Source organism: Chelonoidis abingdonii, chromosome 15, assembly GCF_003597395.2.
Source record: "Chelonoidis abingdonii isolate Lonesome George chromosome 15, CheloAbing_2.0, whole genome shotgun sequence".
Taxonomy (NCBI): Eukaryota; Metazoa; Chordata; order Testudines; family Testudinidae; genus Chelonoidis; species Chelonoidis abingdonii.
This window is the reverse complement of record NC_133783.1, coordinates 17111130-17126421: the sequence shown is the minus strand read 5'-3', so window position 1 is coordinate 17126421 and position 15292 is coordinate 17111130. Positions and strand designations below refer to the sequence as shown.

General features: G+C 39.6%; 1 protein-coding gene across 1 annotated transcript in view; it reads left to right on the top strand.

Annotated features, from left to right (window-relative positions):
• ANK3 (ankyrin 3) overlaps positions 1–15292 on the top strand; it is a 548067-nt gene that overhangs the window by 66486 nt on the left and 466289 nt on the right. The window contains exon 2 of the mRNA XM_032786555.2: positions 14846–14947. Within this exon, the coding sequence (XP_032642446.1) occupies positions 14846–14947 (102 nt within the window). The remainder of the gene's footprint in view (positions 1–14845; positions 14948–15292) is intronic.

Sequence of the window (15292 nt, the reverse complement as noted above, 5' to 3'; positions counted from 1 at the left end):
TAATTGCTCACCTCCCTTTGTTTCCATTTTGCTTATTCTTATGTTATAATATGGGAAATTCATTTAATTTACTTGGAATAACAGCAATCAGATTCCCAGCATTTATTTAAACGATCTTAAGTTTTTAAGGAAAGTTAAGAGTTCTCAAGAGGACAGATGCACTGACAAGTCAAGAAATGCTTAGGATCTAATTTTCCAGCAAATTTTATTTGTTTTATAAAGTAAAAAAGAAAAATCCATGCTCATTTAGCTCAAGTGTAGACACAGGATATACAACTTTTAAGTGTCCTTTGTGAAGGAAACTTACTTCTATAAAAAATTTATAATCTTAACTGCTTGTTTTAAAAACTGTTTCTAATTGCCCTCCTACATTTGGACACTCTTGCTTTACATTTGCTTGTGTTAAGGAGAATCCTAATAGAATACAAATTTTAAAAATGAAAAAAAGTGTATGAAACTATAATACTTCACTTCTGCTGCATTAATACTATTTATGCATAGGAACTCCAACACAGGGTTGAAATGTTAGCAACATGCTTCTATGTGAATTACTGATGAAAATGTCTGGTATGTTTATGTTCCCACATTACTACAAATATGTATGTAATATACACAGTAATGCAGAATGCAATTACCAAAATACGCATAAGATTTCAAAAGCAAAAAAAAAAAAAGCATATGAAATGTTATTGTGAGGTTTGATAATTACAAAGAGAGCACACGTTTAGACCATCTTGTTTCTTTTTTCATAGTACAATGAATCATTGCAAGCACCCTATCTAAGCATGGATACCTTAGAAGTTGGTGCAGTCCTGCTACATTGTGTGCAATGTGTGTAGGTGACTAGGCTTTGGAAGTGTGCTGACCCACTGCATACTGTGCATGATCATTGTGACAATAGAATAGCATTTACTGTTGTTAGCCAATGTTTTGTTAGCAGCTGAGTAGAAACTAGTCTTTCTGTTGGTATGTGGTATGATAGTTTAAACAGAAGACCTAGTTAACTGAGATGGACTGAACTATGGAAAAGATCTGTGCAGAAAGGGTATAGTAATTTTTTTTCTTAATTCTGCTTCTAGAAATGTTATTCATTATAGATTCTGATTCTCATTGCCTACTCATCCGAATCTCCCATAGGCTGCAATGGATGTTTTGGTTGTACTAGAAAAACAGGATCTAGTCCATAGCTTCTAGATTTGCTATTCAAAAGTGATGTTTTTGATTATTGTTACTTTACTGCTGACTTGTCCTATACACAACATCAAATGCTATGGGGAATTACTAAAATATGGATGATAGGTAACATTGTCAGCTGTTCACAGCTCACTGCTAGAAATGTAGAATAACCTGATCTTCAATCAAACTATTAAATAAAAAAATAGTTTTCCACTTTGGTGTATAGTGCTAAAACATAAGTAAAGAAGTTGCACTATTTAGTTTAATTTGATGACATTGATCATAAAAGTAATTTTTATTCTCTTAAAAACCAATGATATTGAGATATGGCTTGATATGTTTCATTCTAGTATTCAGAATTGCAGTCTTGTATTTTCCAGATAAGAATGAAACACGTCAAATCAGTGTTGAATCTCCAGATAAGAAACCTGATTAAGGTGGAGTTAAATTTGCAAACACTTACGGATACAAAATTGAGACTGAGATTTTCAAAAGAGCCTCCTAAGGGACTTCCTTAGGGTCTTGTAAAAACCCCATTCTAAATTGTTGTGATCGTATAGCAACCTTTGAAAGCCAGTAAAGTTTTAATTTAGTTGTGTACTGCAAAGTGACTATGTGAAAATGCACCTTCTTGCTCAACATATCATTGTTTACATTCAGTGATGTTCGCTTCAGTGGCAAAAATTAGCTTTTATTGTTTTCCTCCTTTTTCTACTCCTATGGGAATTCTGCACCACTTCACAATACAGAATTTGCCTAGAATTAGTGTTCTGCACAGAATTTCATCCCCCTCCCCCCATCCCCGAATTGACGCTACAGAGCTGCTGGTCGCCCCAGGAGGCCACTGGCCCCAATAGTGCTTCCTGTGCTTGGTGAGCAGATCAGAGCCACAGTTTCCATAGCCTTGGCATCTTTCTCTAGTCCTGAGGAGTGAATAAGCTCCATGGCTTCCCCAGCATCAATCTCTCTCATATAAACTGTGCAGGTTACCCAGGATAGAGGCTCTCTTTGCTGAGGTATGCAGGAGTCCCAGGTCAGGTGGAGATTCCTGCCCATGGCAGGGTTTGTAAATTTCCCCTGAGATCCTCATGGAGTATATAAATTCTGTAAGGTTCCTCTGCTGTATGATCAAAGATTTTTTTTAAATGTAGCCAGTAGCTTTAAAATTAAACATACAAGTGTCTCTCAAATCCTCAACAACATCAATCTTTTGTGGACATAAATTGGATGATAATAATAATAGTATCTTTCTCTGATATAGCACTTTTCATCAGCCTTATTTGTTATTATTTGGCCTAAGCTGTTTTTGAGACATGATAGTCCAGAAAATATAAAGAAACTCCTACCAAAACAAAAAACAAAAACCAGAAGTGCCTCTTTCTTTTTCAGACTCCTATCTCATTAATGCTTTCTCCAATTACCTTCAAATGATCTTAAACAATTATCTTCTGATAGAAGACCACACACAAGTATTTTCAAGAAGAATTATTTGTATTGATGAAGTTAGAGTTCAGTTAATGGAGTCAAAATCAGGCATATAATGCAAAGTTAGAAACAGCTTTAACACTTTTCAGAGGTTAGTCTGTATCAGTAAAAACAATGAGACATGCTTTGTGGCACCTTAGAGACTAACAAATTTATTTGGGCATAAGCTTTCATGGGTTATAACCCACTTCATCAGATGCATGGAGTAATACAGTAAGCATGTATAAATATACAGCACATGAAAAGATGGGAGTTGCCTGATCAAGTGGCGGGTCAGTGCTAACGAGGCCAATTCAATTAGGGTGGATGTGGCCCATTCCCAACAGTTGACAAGAAGGTGTGAGTATCAATAGAGGGAAAACTATTTTTTGTAGTGACCCGGCCACTCCCAGTCTTTATTCAGGCTTAATTTGATGGTGTCAAGTTTGCAAATTAATTCCAGTTCTGCAAGTCTGTTTTTGACTAGCCATCACCTACTACCCCCAACTAAAACCTCTCCAGTGCATCATCAAGGATCTACAACCTAACCGGAAGGATGATCCCACACTTTCCCAGATCTTGGGAGACAGACCAGTCCTCGCTTACAGACAGCCCCCCAACCTGAAGCAAATACTCACCAGCAACTACACACCACACAACAGAGACACTAATCAGCCCTTGCAAGAAACCCCAGTGCTAACTCTGTCCGCATATCTATTCAAGGGACACCATCATAGGCCTAACCACATCAGCAACACCATCAAGGGCTCATTCACCTGCACATCTACCAATGTGATATATGCCGTCATGTGCCAGCAATGCCCCTCTGCCACATACATTGGCCAAACCGGACAATGTCTACGCCAAAGAATAAATGGACACAAATCAGACCAAGAACTGTAACACTCAAAAACCAGTAGGAGAGCACTTCAATGTCCCTGGACACTCAACAACAGACTTAAAAGTGGCAATTCTTCAACAAAAAACTTCAAAAAAGACTTCAACGAGAAACTGCAGAACTAGAATTAATTTGCAAACTTGACACCATCAAATTAGGCCTGAATAAAGACTGTTGATACTCACCCCATCTTGTCAACTGCTGGGATGGGCCACATCCACCCTAATTGAATTGGCCTTGTTAGCACTGACCCCCCCATTTGGTAAGGCAACTCCCATCTTTTCATGTGCTGTATATTTATACATGCTTACTGTATTACTCCATGCATCTGATGAAGTGGTTTATAACCCATGAAAGCTTATGACCAAATAAATTTGTCTCTAAAGTGTCACAAGGACTCCCCTTTGTTTTTAGCTTTAACACTAGAGTTGCTACCGTGACATCATGATCTCCTATATTGTAAACTCTTGTATAGTTTGCTTACTGCAATATGTTTACGAAATTCAGATGTATATTATGCTTGCATATACATTCAGTTCACTATGCTTATTACCACTTAATTCAGACTGATCTGGAACAAGTTTATATATTTGTTTGAAAGTTCTGATTCTGAATGAATAAAAATGTGTCTGTTTAAAACATACTATGGATTCTTGCTAATATTTGTTATACATCTTCCCCATTCAGTTGGAATGTTTGTACCTAGTGTTATGAATTACATGGGGGGAAAAAAATCCATCCAGAGGTTTTGCTGACACAAACTTTGAGACACCCCGCCCCCCCGAAAATAGACTTTAATTCTTGTTTCTGAAATGAGATACATAGAATAGGGAACGCTGGCAGGGAGATGATCAAATTCATGTCTAGATTCTGTGATCTGTAGAATGGGACTTCGAGACTGAAGTGATGGAATATAACTTGAAGTTTGATCTTGGGCTGCACTGAAATTATCTCTGTGTTGTGTTATTACAGCTCATCAGGTAGTCAGTTTCTGAGAGAGAGACTGGAGGGAATATATCAGTACCATCCCCTGGTGTTTAACAGATTAGAGAGTGTTGCTATCTTGTGGTGAATATAAACCTCCAAAGAAACACTTCTAAGCAGACCCTTTTTGCATCTATCTCTTTGTGACTGCTGTAACGGTAATGAAAGCAAGTGATTTATTTTATACTGAGGAGTGAATGATGGAAATATTTTAGCTATACATAAAAATCATGACAGAGTCAAAACTATTGTATCAAGAGAATACCCTTCCTGGAGTTTAGAATGAACTTCAGAAATGCCATGTTGCGAACATAGGAATATGAAGCTCAAGTCTATGGTCTTCCTTCTGTATCATAACTTTAATTGATGATATTCTATTTTCCTTGACTCAATACATAATAAATGGCTCAGTTCTGCCACACTTACATTTTAATAATACCACCTTATTCCTTGAGTAATCCAACTGATGTCAATGGGATTGTGCAATATGAATTAGCCCTGAATTATCTCACTACTGAACCTTGCCTCTTCACACAAAGATCTCTGAAAGGATGGTTACGTAAGTTTGCAAATCAGTACAAATCATCTCTGTACTACTGTGATTTCTCCTTCCACAAAAAATAACTTTTCTCATTTAGTGTTAATGTAGATACTGCAAGTTGTATACTGAATGTTGTTCAGAAATGCATCAACTTTGTAGTGTTCTGAAATTAAGAATTATTTTAGCTGTTCCTAGCACAACACAATGTTCACAGCTGCAGACATTTTCCCAAATTTCATAACTAACACAACAAACTATTCTCTGCTTCAGTGCTATCTGTATGCAAGCAAATCTTGAGTTATTTCCAGCTGAACTCAGGTGCCAACCACCGTGAACATTCTTCGTTGTGTTATGTTGCCATAAAAAACATTTATATGGTTTTTGTCATAACTCCAGTTAAATAACTAATTATTTGATGATAGTTTCCTAATATCCATTGTCACATGTAAATAACTCGGAGATAATAGCTTAGAGCAGTGGTTTTCAAAATTGTTGAAGAAAATTGTTGATCCCACGTCCCAGCAGAGCTGGGAATCAGGGGTTTGGGGTGTGGGAGGGCTCAGGGCTGGGCAGAGGGTTGGGGTGCAGGGGTGAGGGTTGGAAGCGGCCAGTGGAAGTGCGGAGTCAGTGCTCAGGATGGAGGCAGCGCCCCTGTGGCCCCCCCTCGCTGCTGGCTGCTTCAGGGGCACTGCGCTGTGTCAGAACGGGTAGGGACCAGCTTGCCTTAGCCGGGCAGCACCACCAATGGGACTTTTAATGGTCAGTGCTGACCAGAGCCACTATGACGCAGTGCCTTACATTCCAGAACCCAGTACTGCTTGTGACCCACAGTTTGAAAACCGCTAGCCTAGAGGGAGATTTTCAAAGGCAGAAATGGAGGTTAGGTGCCAAATTCCCATTGATAGGCAGTGACTTTCAGTGGGAGTTAGGTATCTGACTGCCATTTATACATTTGAAAATCTTCCCTTGGGACGCAGAGCTGAAAGAACAGCAACTGTTTTTAATTTTAACTTCCAACCTGTGTTTACATTTTTGAGAGAACCTGTCATTCAAGCTTTTTATTAGACAAAAAAGGGTCAGAATACTCTTAACTCCTGTGACTCACTAGGTTTTCATTCTGTTTTAAAAGGGCAGCTTTCTAAAACCTCAACAACAGGGGAACTTGAAAAGAATGCACTGTAGCCAGGCAAGAGTTTGCAGTATTAGGTAGAACAGTAAAGCAATGATTTCCAATCTGCTGAAGATGATAAAAGGAGCATTAAGTAGCCTTTGTAACAAGTTTTGAAATTTTCTTGTATTTACCAACTATGACATTTTAGAGTCCATCTAGTTCTGAAGTCTAACTGGAAAGTACAGAATTTTCAGTGATATCTGCGAATACACCCTATCAGTATTATGCTGAGGATGTCAAAAATGGACCGAATGGGTAATGGTTTGCCAGTGCAACTGATGTTGACAATGAGATATCCCAAGTCAGCACTTTAGACACTTATTTGCCAGTGTGGCCTAGGAAGGAAGGAGATTTCTGTATGCACTTGGACGATTCATTTTGGTCAAATTATCATTTTGACAGGATTTTTGGAATTGAGACACTGAATCTGAAAGGCTGCAGGAATGTTTCTTTCAAAATTCTCTTCAGTTTGCTTAGTTGTAAATGAATGTTATGAGATGTTTTAGTCTTTGAGCTTATAGATTCAGGTAGCACTGACACGAAGGTATGTAAATTTATGTTAATTTTTTTATCATCTAAGGTAACAGAGGGCTGCAAGCCAGATGTCAGGGGTGCGATTAAGGATAGATCCAGATGCAATTGCAGAAGAAATGTATAATTAAGCTGCAACCAGGATGGAGAGTCTCCTGATGTCCGAAAGCAATTTATTTATTTATTTGTGAGCGATGAATCACAGTTATATAGAATAAAATTCTGGCAGCCAAAAGAGTCATGTTCATGAGAGCATAATATTTTCACCACTTTATCTATAGAGCCATGACCAGTGTAGAAAGACCGTGATTGAGTTGTTCAACAGGGAAAAGTCTTACGGAATTTTTTGGTTCTTGGCAAAACATTTCCCCCGATGCAATCATATTCAAAACATCTGTCTTTCCCTACTCAAGCAGGCATGTATTAGGAATGAAAATCTTTCTTTTGTTTTGTTTTTTTGTTACATTTATGGTTTGGATCACAGTAGGAGCTCTTTGAAGAATAGTTAGCAGAAGGATAGAAGATAGCAGTTGGCCTCAGGCTATCCTGTTTTTATCAGAAAAACCACAGAATTCTTATGGATTGTATATTTCCTGTTGTCCAAGCATGGATGTTGACTGGCCTGCATTATTCAATGATTGTAAGTTATTGGAAGAAGGCTCCCTCCACCCTGATCAAAGCTGTGTAACATGGTTACTGGAAGGAAATTCATAAGTAAACATGAGCACCGGTAATTTCTAATTAAGTGAATGGAGCTGTAGACCTGAAGGTCTTCTAAGGTTTTGGCCTATTGTTAAGAAAAGTGCCTTTTACCGCCATGGGAATACCGTCACCATCAAAACACGCACAACTGCTGTAATTTGTTTTCATAAATTTCCTCATGCTGCTACAAGACTGGCTTAGTTAGAAGGGATTTCAAATGAAAGTAACATACATTCATCCATTGAAATTAGGTCATTCTCCCTCTTCTTCTCCAACTCCCAACAAATGTTAGACACGGTCAGCAGCTTTCTCTTGGTGACTCAGGCCGGAATGTATCCCACTCCAGTCCAATAAGAACCTGCTCATGGTTTCCCTTCACAACACTACTGTTAAAGATGGAGTGAAAAACAAAACCCTGCTCTCAAAATGATAAAGACCATATTTTTAATAACAAATACTGTAAATAAGTAAAAAGCAAACCAAAATGAGCATACTACAAGTACCAATAATACCAGATGGAGCCTTAGCACAGTGAACATGTTGGCTTTGCACTTTCAGTCCTTTGTAAATAATAATGATTTCTCAGTTTTCTGGTAGGATCCTCGCCACCTCCAGAACTAGAAGCTAGGTTGACAAATGACCCAGTGTTTACTAGCAATCACTTTCAGACAGATTTTGATACCTCATAGAGTTTAAGACCAGAATGGACCAGTAGATCATTTAATCTGACCTCCTGTATATCCCAGACTATGACATTTTATTGAGTTCAGTATAGAGCTCAGTAACTTGGGCTTGACTAAAGCATAACTTCCGTTTGGCTAATATTTCCTCACTTTGAGTAGTATCTTACTTCAGTGTGATGACTTGAGGAGGCAGTCCCTCAACCTTTATTTGATATTGGAGTTTGCCTTGTGAGGACCTAAGATACTATGAAAGGGAATAAAGGTATCAGAATCTATTCTTTTAATACATTTTTTAACTCAAAAAATCTCCCCTTCTTCTCTCCCATAAGACTTAGTTGTGCACAACTACTAACTCTATGGGTGTGTCTACTCTGGAATTAGACACAAGTGCCTGGCCCCTGCCAGCTCGGGCTATTTAACTGCCAGCCTGAGACAAAATGTCTACACTACAATTAAACAACCCAGCACCACAATTAAACAACCCAGCACCCCAAGCGCAAGAAGTCTGAGTCAGCTGCCGCTGCTTTTTAATTGCCATGTAAACATACCCTATGTATGGCAAGACCATTTCCAGGATGCTAGTAGCAAAATCTCAATGCAGATGCAGAGATGCAATAGTCTGTACAAGAGGGGAACACAACAATATGTATTTTAAGTTTTATGGGAGATAGCCCAAAAATAAGGGTTCTGTGCAATAGCACAGTGATTGCATTCCCAGTGGTCAGCTACACAAGCATCTAGAATTCAGTATGTTTTGATGTGTCTTAAACCTAGTATTCTCCTTTTTTTTTTTTATTATAATGGAGATATACCTATCTCCTAGAACTGGAAGGGACCCTGAGTCCAAGCCCCTACCTTCACTAGCAGGACCAAGTACTAATTTTGCCCCAGATCCTTAAGTGGCCCCCTCAAGGATTGAACTCACAACCCTGAGTTTAGCAGGCCAATGCTCAAACCACTGAGCTATCCCCCCCTCCCCTTGACATTTGATAAGATGCTGGAAAATCAAAAGTCAATTTTCTTCTTTATTTTCATACTGGAAATAAAAGATACAACTGAAAATGGCTATAAATAGATTTCTAGACTCTAGATTACCTTGTAGCAATGTTGAGGCCTGAATAATTAAAGTTTATAAAGATCTATTAATGATCTTTCAATGAAAGATGCTATGAGGCTGATTTCTGTATGGAGCTACCTCTTCAAATTATTTAGAAACTGTAGTTCCACCAAAATGTGGAAGTATGTACATTAAGCCCATTGACGTGGTGAAAGAACATTGCATCTGTGTTCTGGGATGTGCACTGGCTACAAGGTGATTTCCAGGTGAAGTTTGTGTGGATTCCGATCTATAAAACTTTAAATAGTTTGAGTCCCAGCTACCTGAGACTGTGACTCTACCCAGGTGATACTGTGCTGACTGCAGTCTCCCAGGTTGTTCAGACTAAAAGCTCCCTTTCTCCTCCCATTTCAACAGAATAGGGCTGATGACGGGACATTCTTCATGAGGTATCCTTGGCATCACTTCCCTCCATATGCAATACATGCGCACTGGAGCTGTTTGAAAATCAGAATTTCCAATGCATGACAAGTTCCGATATTTCAAAAATATCTGAATTGGATTGAAAATTTAAAATATTAGTATTTCCTGCAGAATGGAAAGTTTGGGGAAATGTTTGCTAAGAAATATTCAAACATTTAATTTCAACTTTTTCAAACAAATTTGGCTTGACATTAATCTGTATCCCCCTGTATGGCTTTGATCTCTCATGGTGGACCCATTCTATATGATCTGGGTTCCCATTAGAACTACATCATTCATGATTCACTAGGTGATTCAGCCAGCAATGAGACCACAGTGCACCATGGGAGATGTACTCCAGCCATGAAACATTGCAATTCTGTTCAACAAAACAATATTTCAATTTGATTTGACTCAACCCAGGATGAAATATTTAATTTGTAATTTCCCAATGGAAAAGTAAAAAAAAAATAAAAAATTGCACATTTAAATTTTTCTTGCAAGAGATTTAGCTTTTGTGGGAAATGCATTTTCTATTGAAAAAACATTTGGACCAGCAGTGCAACACACACACACATCTTGGTCAACGTTTAGTGACCTTAATGACATGCTGCTGCAAGATTCACTTGTTTTCCCTGATGAGGAGATGGGGTTAATGTAATGGAGTCTGCTTCCAGCTTGAGAAAATTGCTAGGAGGTCCATCTTTTTATGCAAAACATGTTAAATCAGCCACAAAATATTTATGCCTGTTCTGTGCAGAGAATCTTATAGGTGCAACTGAAATAATAGTGAAGTATGATGGCTTAAAGTAATTCTAAAATTGTGTGCAGAATGCCTCCACTCACAGAGGGGGACAATAATCAAATGTACAAGAGCCAGAGACATAGTGGAAATAAAGACTAGCTTGTGGCAGTATGCTGGATGGGGGAACTGTGTCATATGGGAGAGAAGTAGAAGTAGTATGGGAAAACCTATGCTAAAAAGGGATTTTACCTTAAATTTTTCATTCTCTAAACAAGCCCACGTACCTGAAGTTGGTTTGCTGCCTGTGACTGGAATGTGGAGATGTGGTGTGTTCTTCCTGAGATTGGCACCTATGGGCTGGACCACATTGTTAGAAGCTCTTCATTGCTCTATTGTCAAGGGACTCAGTAATTTTTTGTAGGCCTTTACTTTGATTATGCTTAGTGTTTGTAAATGTTGGATATACACAATGGTATACTGTTTGCCTGGTTAAAGAGAAAAGGCCTGTGGGCCTTTGGGAGTAGCGGGGGAGAGAAGTTAGTTGGGTCACTTTGCAAGGGAAAAAAGGACTCAGTACAATTTTCTGCCTTTCTGCGAAGCAGGGGTAATATCTGAATCCCAGTGGCTGGAAGCTGGGAGCAGGGCTTTGGAGCTGTGCTCCAGCTCCGGTCCAGCTCCAGGCAAAAACCTGCAGCTCCACCGCTCCAGAGCTGCTCTGCGTTCCAGCTCCGGCTTCCGCTCCAAAGACCTGGCTGGGAGGTTATTGTTAAAAAACAGCTCACCTAGAGAGCTGTGAATGGACTTCGATTTTCAAACAGGTTGGCTTTTTTTTTTCCCTATTTTATTTTATTGGTGGCTTCTATTTATAAGTCAGGATGAAATATATGGAGAAAAAGTCAGAAGTCCTGTTGAACTTGCTGCATAACAGTGCAACCCCAAGTAAACAGCTAGTGTCCTGAACTTGAAAATATCCCAAGTCTTTGCTCAAGTGCACTGTGCCCCAAAACAGGTGACTCATAACACAGCCTTGGGACTTGGGAGCATTAGCCAAGGACCCCGGGAAACACTTTTGCTCTTCTCCTTGCATGCAGTCACATTATTTCTTAGCTGCCAAAATATGGCATATAATTCTGCATGCTAGTTTACATCAGGTAACTTCAGGTAACTGGAAGCCATTAAAAAAGAAAACTGAAAGTGACAACTCACATACCCTACTACAAAGCGCTCATGTTACCTCCCAAGTAGACAGAAGAATACGTGTAATTATTCCTTGATTATGTGGAAGAAAAATGTATATGGGTCCATCTTGATTTAATCTAAACCTCACAGGACAAAGTGGTGTTATGAGATTTAACTAATGAAGTCAGATGGAAATGCCTTTTTCTCACACCCAATCTTCGGGCAAACAACTCTGTAGCAAAATCTGATAAGGAGTGTTTTTGAACGGGGAGTTGCTGGGGTGTGCATTACATTTCTGCTATATGTTCCAGTAAGCAGTTTGTTTGTATGCATCTCAACAATACCTAGACTAACTTTAGCCAAACAGGATGCATTTTTGTAGATCATCATGTTGTGGGTTCAGCATAAAGGTTTTCTTCCCTGACACTTAATGGTTCAGTATTTTCAGGAGAGGCCTTTGAAAAGACATATGTCACCCTATCTCCATTATACTGTTTGTTCAAATGTTAACATATATACTCTTTTTTTTCCCCTTCCCCTCTCCTTCTCTATTCTATTTCTTTTGCCTGAACATTTAAAATGAGTGGGAAATGGACAAATGAAACATTTTTTTTTAAAAAGCCATGTTTCTAGTCTGGCTGGAATTAATCCAGTTGGCTGGACCTGATTTTGCACGTCATACTTCCCTGAGGGCTCCCCTCCCCCAAGAAGCAGCTGTAAACAGCTGATGGTAATTATCATCCACCTGCTGACTATGCCAAATAGACATCCCATTAAACTATGACAAAAAGGGCTCCCAGACTACTAAGTACATCCTCATACCTTTGGTAACCCTGATAAAATGCTGATCTGTTTTTTACCCTAGTGGTGGGGTTGCTAACCACAAATAATATAACCTGTCTTCCGTAATAATCTGTGCTGCACAGCTCGAATGGTCTGCTAAATGAAATTGCTTTACTGCTGCTTTGTTTGTGGCTATTTTCAAAAAAGTGTAGTTCATTGTATGAGACTGTAGAAATTGTAAATGGAACTCAGTTTTGATAGATCCTAATTAGCCAACTAATTCAAGTAATAGAAGATTTTAGATCTCCATATTGTGATAGGTGATGGTGTTACATTATTTTTGTGCAGTTCTGGGAAGCCTTTGCTCTGAAAAATACATCATGATAGCAGGGCAAATGTTTGAAAAAGTCTTAAGATTTTAATATTAATACTTGTATTATTCACTTCAGCATTTTCAATAGATTAGCAATATTAATCTTTGCAAAAATGCAGCATACCTATTACATTCCCAATGGAACTCTGAAACTGTTTGACTTAAATCTTTATATTGTATATCTGTTTAGGAAATATACTAACATTTCCACTTAGTTTGTAGACAAAAAGGGGGCCCAATTCTCAGTTACTCTAAGGCTCTCTACACCATTCTGGAAATGTAAAGAGTTTTACAAGGAGTGCAAATGGCCACCTGAGAATATCCTGTGTGCAGGAGTTAGGGTTGCCAACCTTCCTGGTTTCACTGGGAGTCTCCTGGAATCAGGCTCTATCTCCTGGGGGCTACTGTAGTCAAACCAGGAGATTTTAGGCACAAACAGTCCAGCAGTGCAGCAGGGCTAAGGCAGGCTTCCTACCAGTGCTGGCTCCGTGTCGCTCCAGGAGTGGCCAGCATGTCCCTATGGCCCCTGGAGGGGGAGCAGGAGGTCTCTGTGCACTGACTCTGCCCTGAGTGCAGACTCTACAGCTCCCATTGGCCAGAAACTGCAGGCAATGGGAGCAGCAGGGATGGTGCCTGCAGGCAGGGGCAGTGCACGGGACCCCTTGGTCTCCCCTGCCTAGGAGCTCCTGCCAGAGGGATGTGCCAGTCACCTTCGGGAGCCGCCCAAGATAAGCACCTCCCTCCCACCTCCTTCCTGCACCCTAACTTCCTGCCTGAGCCTGCACCCAAACTCCCTCCCAGAGCCTGCACCCAAACTCGCTCACAGAGCCTGACCCCTCACCCCCTCCCACATCCAAACTCCTGCCTGAAGCCACCTTCCACACTCTGAACCCCTCGGCTCCAGCCCAGAGCCTGCATTCCCCTCCAGCACCTTAACTCCTTACCCCAGCCCGGTGAAAATGAGTGAGGGTGGGGGAGAGTGAGTGAGGGCGGTGCGGGGCCTCGGAGAACGGGCAGGGCAGCGGTGGACCTTGGGAAGGGGGTGAGGCAGGGGCAGGGCAGTGGTATTTGGTTTTGTGCAATTAGACAGTTTGCAACCATAACAGAAAGCCTCTCAAGCCCAGGGTAGGGCTGGCATTAAGGTTCTCTACATCAGCCTTTTCTTAGTCCCCAACATAGAGGGGATATGAGAGCACTTTTCACTACAAATGGAGAACAGGCACAGAAAGATGAAGTCATAGCACAAGGTCTCAGAGGAAGTCTATGGTAGAGTTGGTCATAAAATTCTGGTCTCCCGTTCCTCAACCAGAGACTTTCTCTGTAGCTGTTTCATGCCACAGATAAAAACAGTGACTCTCTTATATTCAAACTTATCCCAGCTGAAACATAAAACTAATTAGGGAAGCAATATTAAAGCAATAGAGTAGGACACCTGTACTGTACCTATTATTGTTTTGAAATGCTTTGTGCTTGTTAAAATAACCTTTACTAAAGATTCCAGATGATTTTCTTGAAACATTTTCAAGTGTAATAAATAAAGGGTGACTTAAAGAAAAACTATGCAATCTATAATCAAAATATCAGATTTTAAATACCTATACTCTGTGGAACCACAGTTTTGAATTCCAGTAGCCTCAATCCCCCCAAGGTAATATATCAACTTCCAATGGTGTTTGGATGATGAGGGAAATCTTTCATGTGAGACTTTTATAACCGGTTTGTAAAAGCAGGATGGTTGCCATGGTATCCTAACCCTGAGTCCCAGTACTTTTGTTGAGTGTGCTGGGCACCAGATGTCAACTTGGCAACTGTTCTTGCACCACAGGCAGAACTGCCTCATTGTACCAGAATGCGCATGAAATGAACTCTTGCCATCCTTAGATAAAATTCCCACTGGTATCAACAGATTTTCCCTAAGCAGGGACTGCAAGATTTGGCCCATGTTTGGTAAAGCAGTTTGAGATCCTTTAGTGCCATATGTAAATAATAAATATAAAATGTATTTTTATCTCATGAATAGATTTGAAGCTGAGTGAATATATTTCTGTATCTTGTTCTAATGACAAACTAATTTTTTTCCTTTTCCCCCCACCCAGTCTGATACAAATGCAAGTTATCTACGAGCTGCTCGAGCTGGCAACCTAGAAAAGGCTCTTGACTACTTAAAAACTGGAGTGGACATCAACATTTGCAATCAGGTGGTAGAATATTTTAATTAAATTTTCCTTCATTCTATAAACCCTACTCTTGCTTTGTCTAGGCATATAGTATAACTTCATATCAGTAATAACTTTCAGTTAATGTTTTGATAACTGAATCTCATTGCATGTTTGCATTTCCTATACAACAAAATCCTTTAAGAAGCTATATTTCACTTTCACTGGGATAACATTAAGGTATTCAATTGTATTATGCATTCTATTTGTATTACACTAGTGTTTGTGCTAATGTGTCATATTTAATGAGGCTAAGCATCTGTAGTCCGGCTGGACACTTATTGCTTCCAATAACCAAGTAGTTAAAATGCTCATTTGAAAATAGCT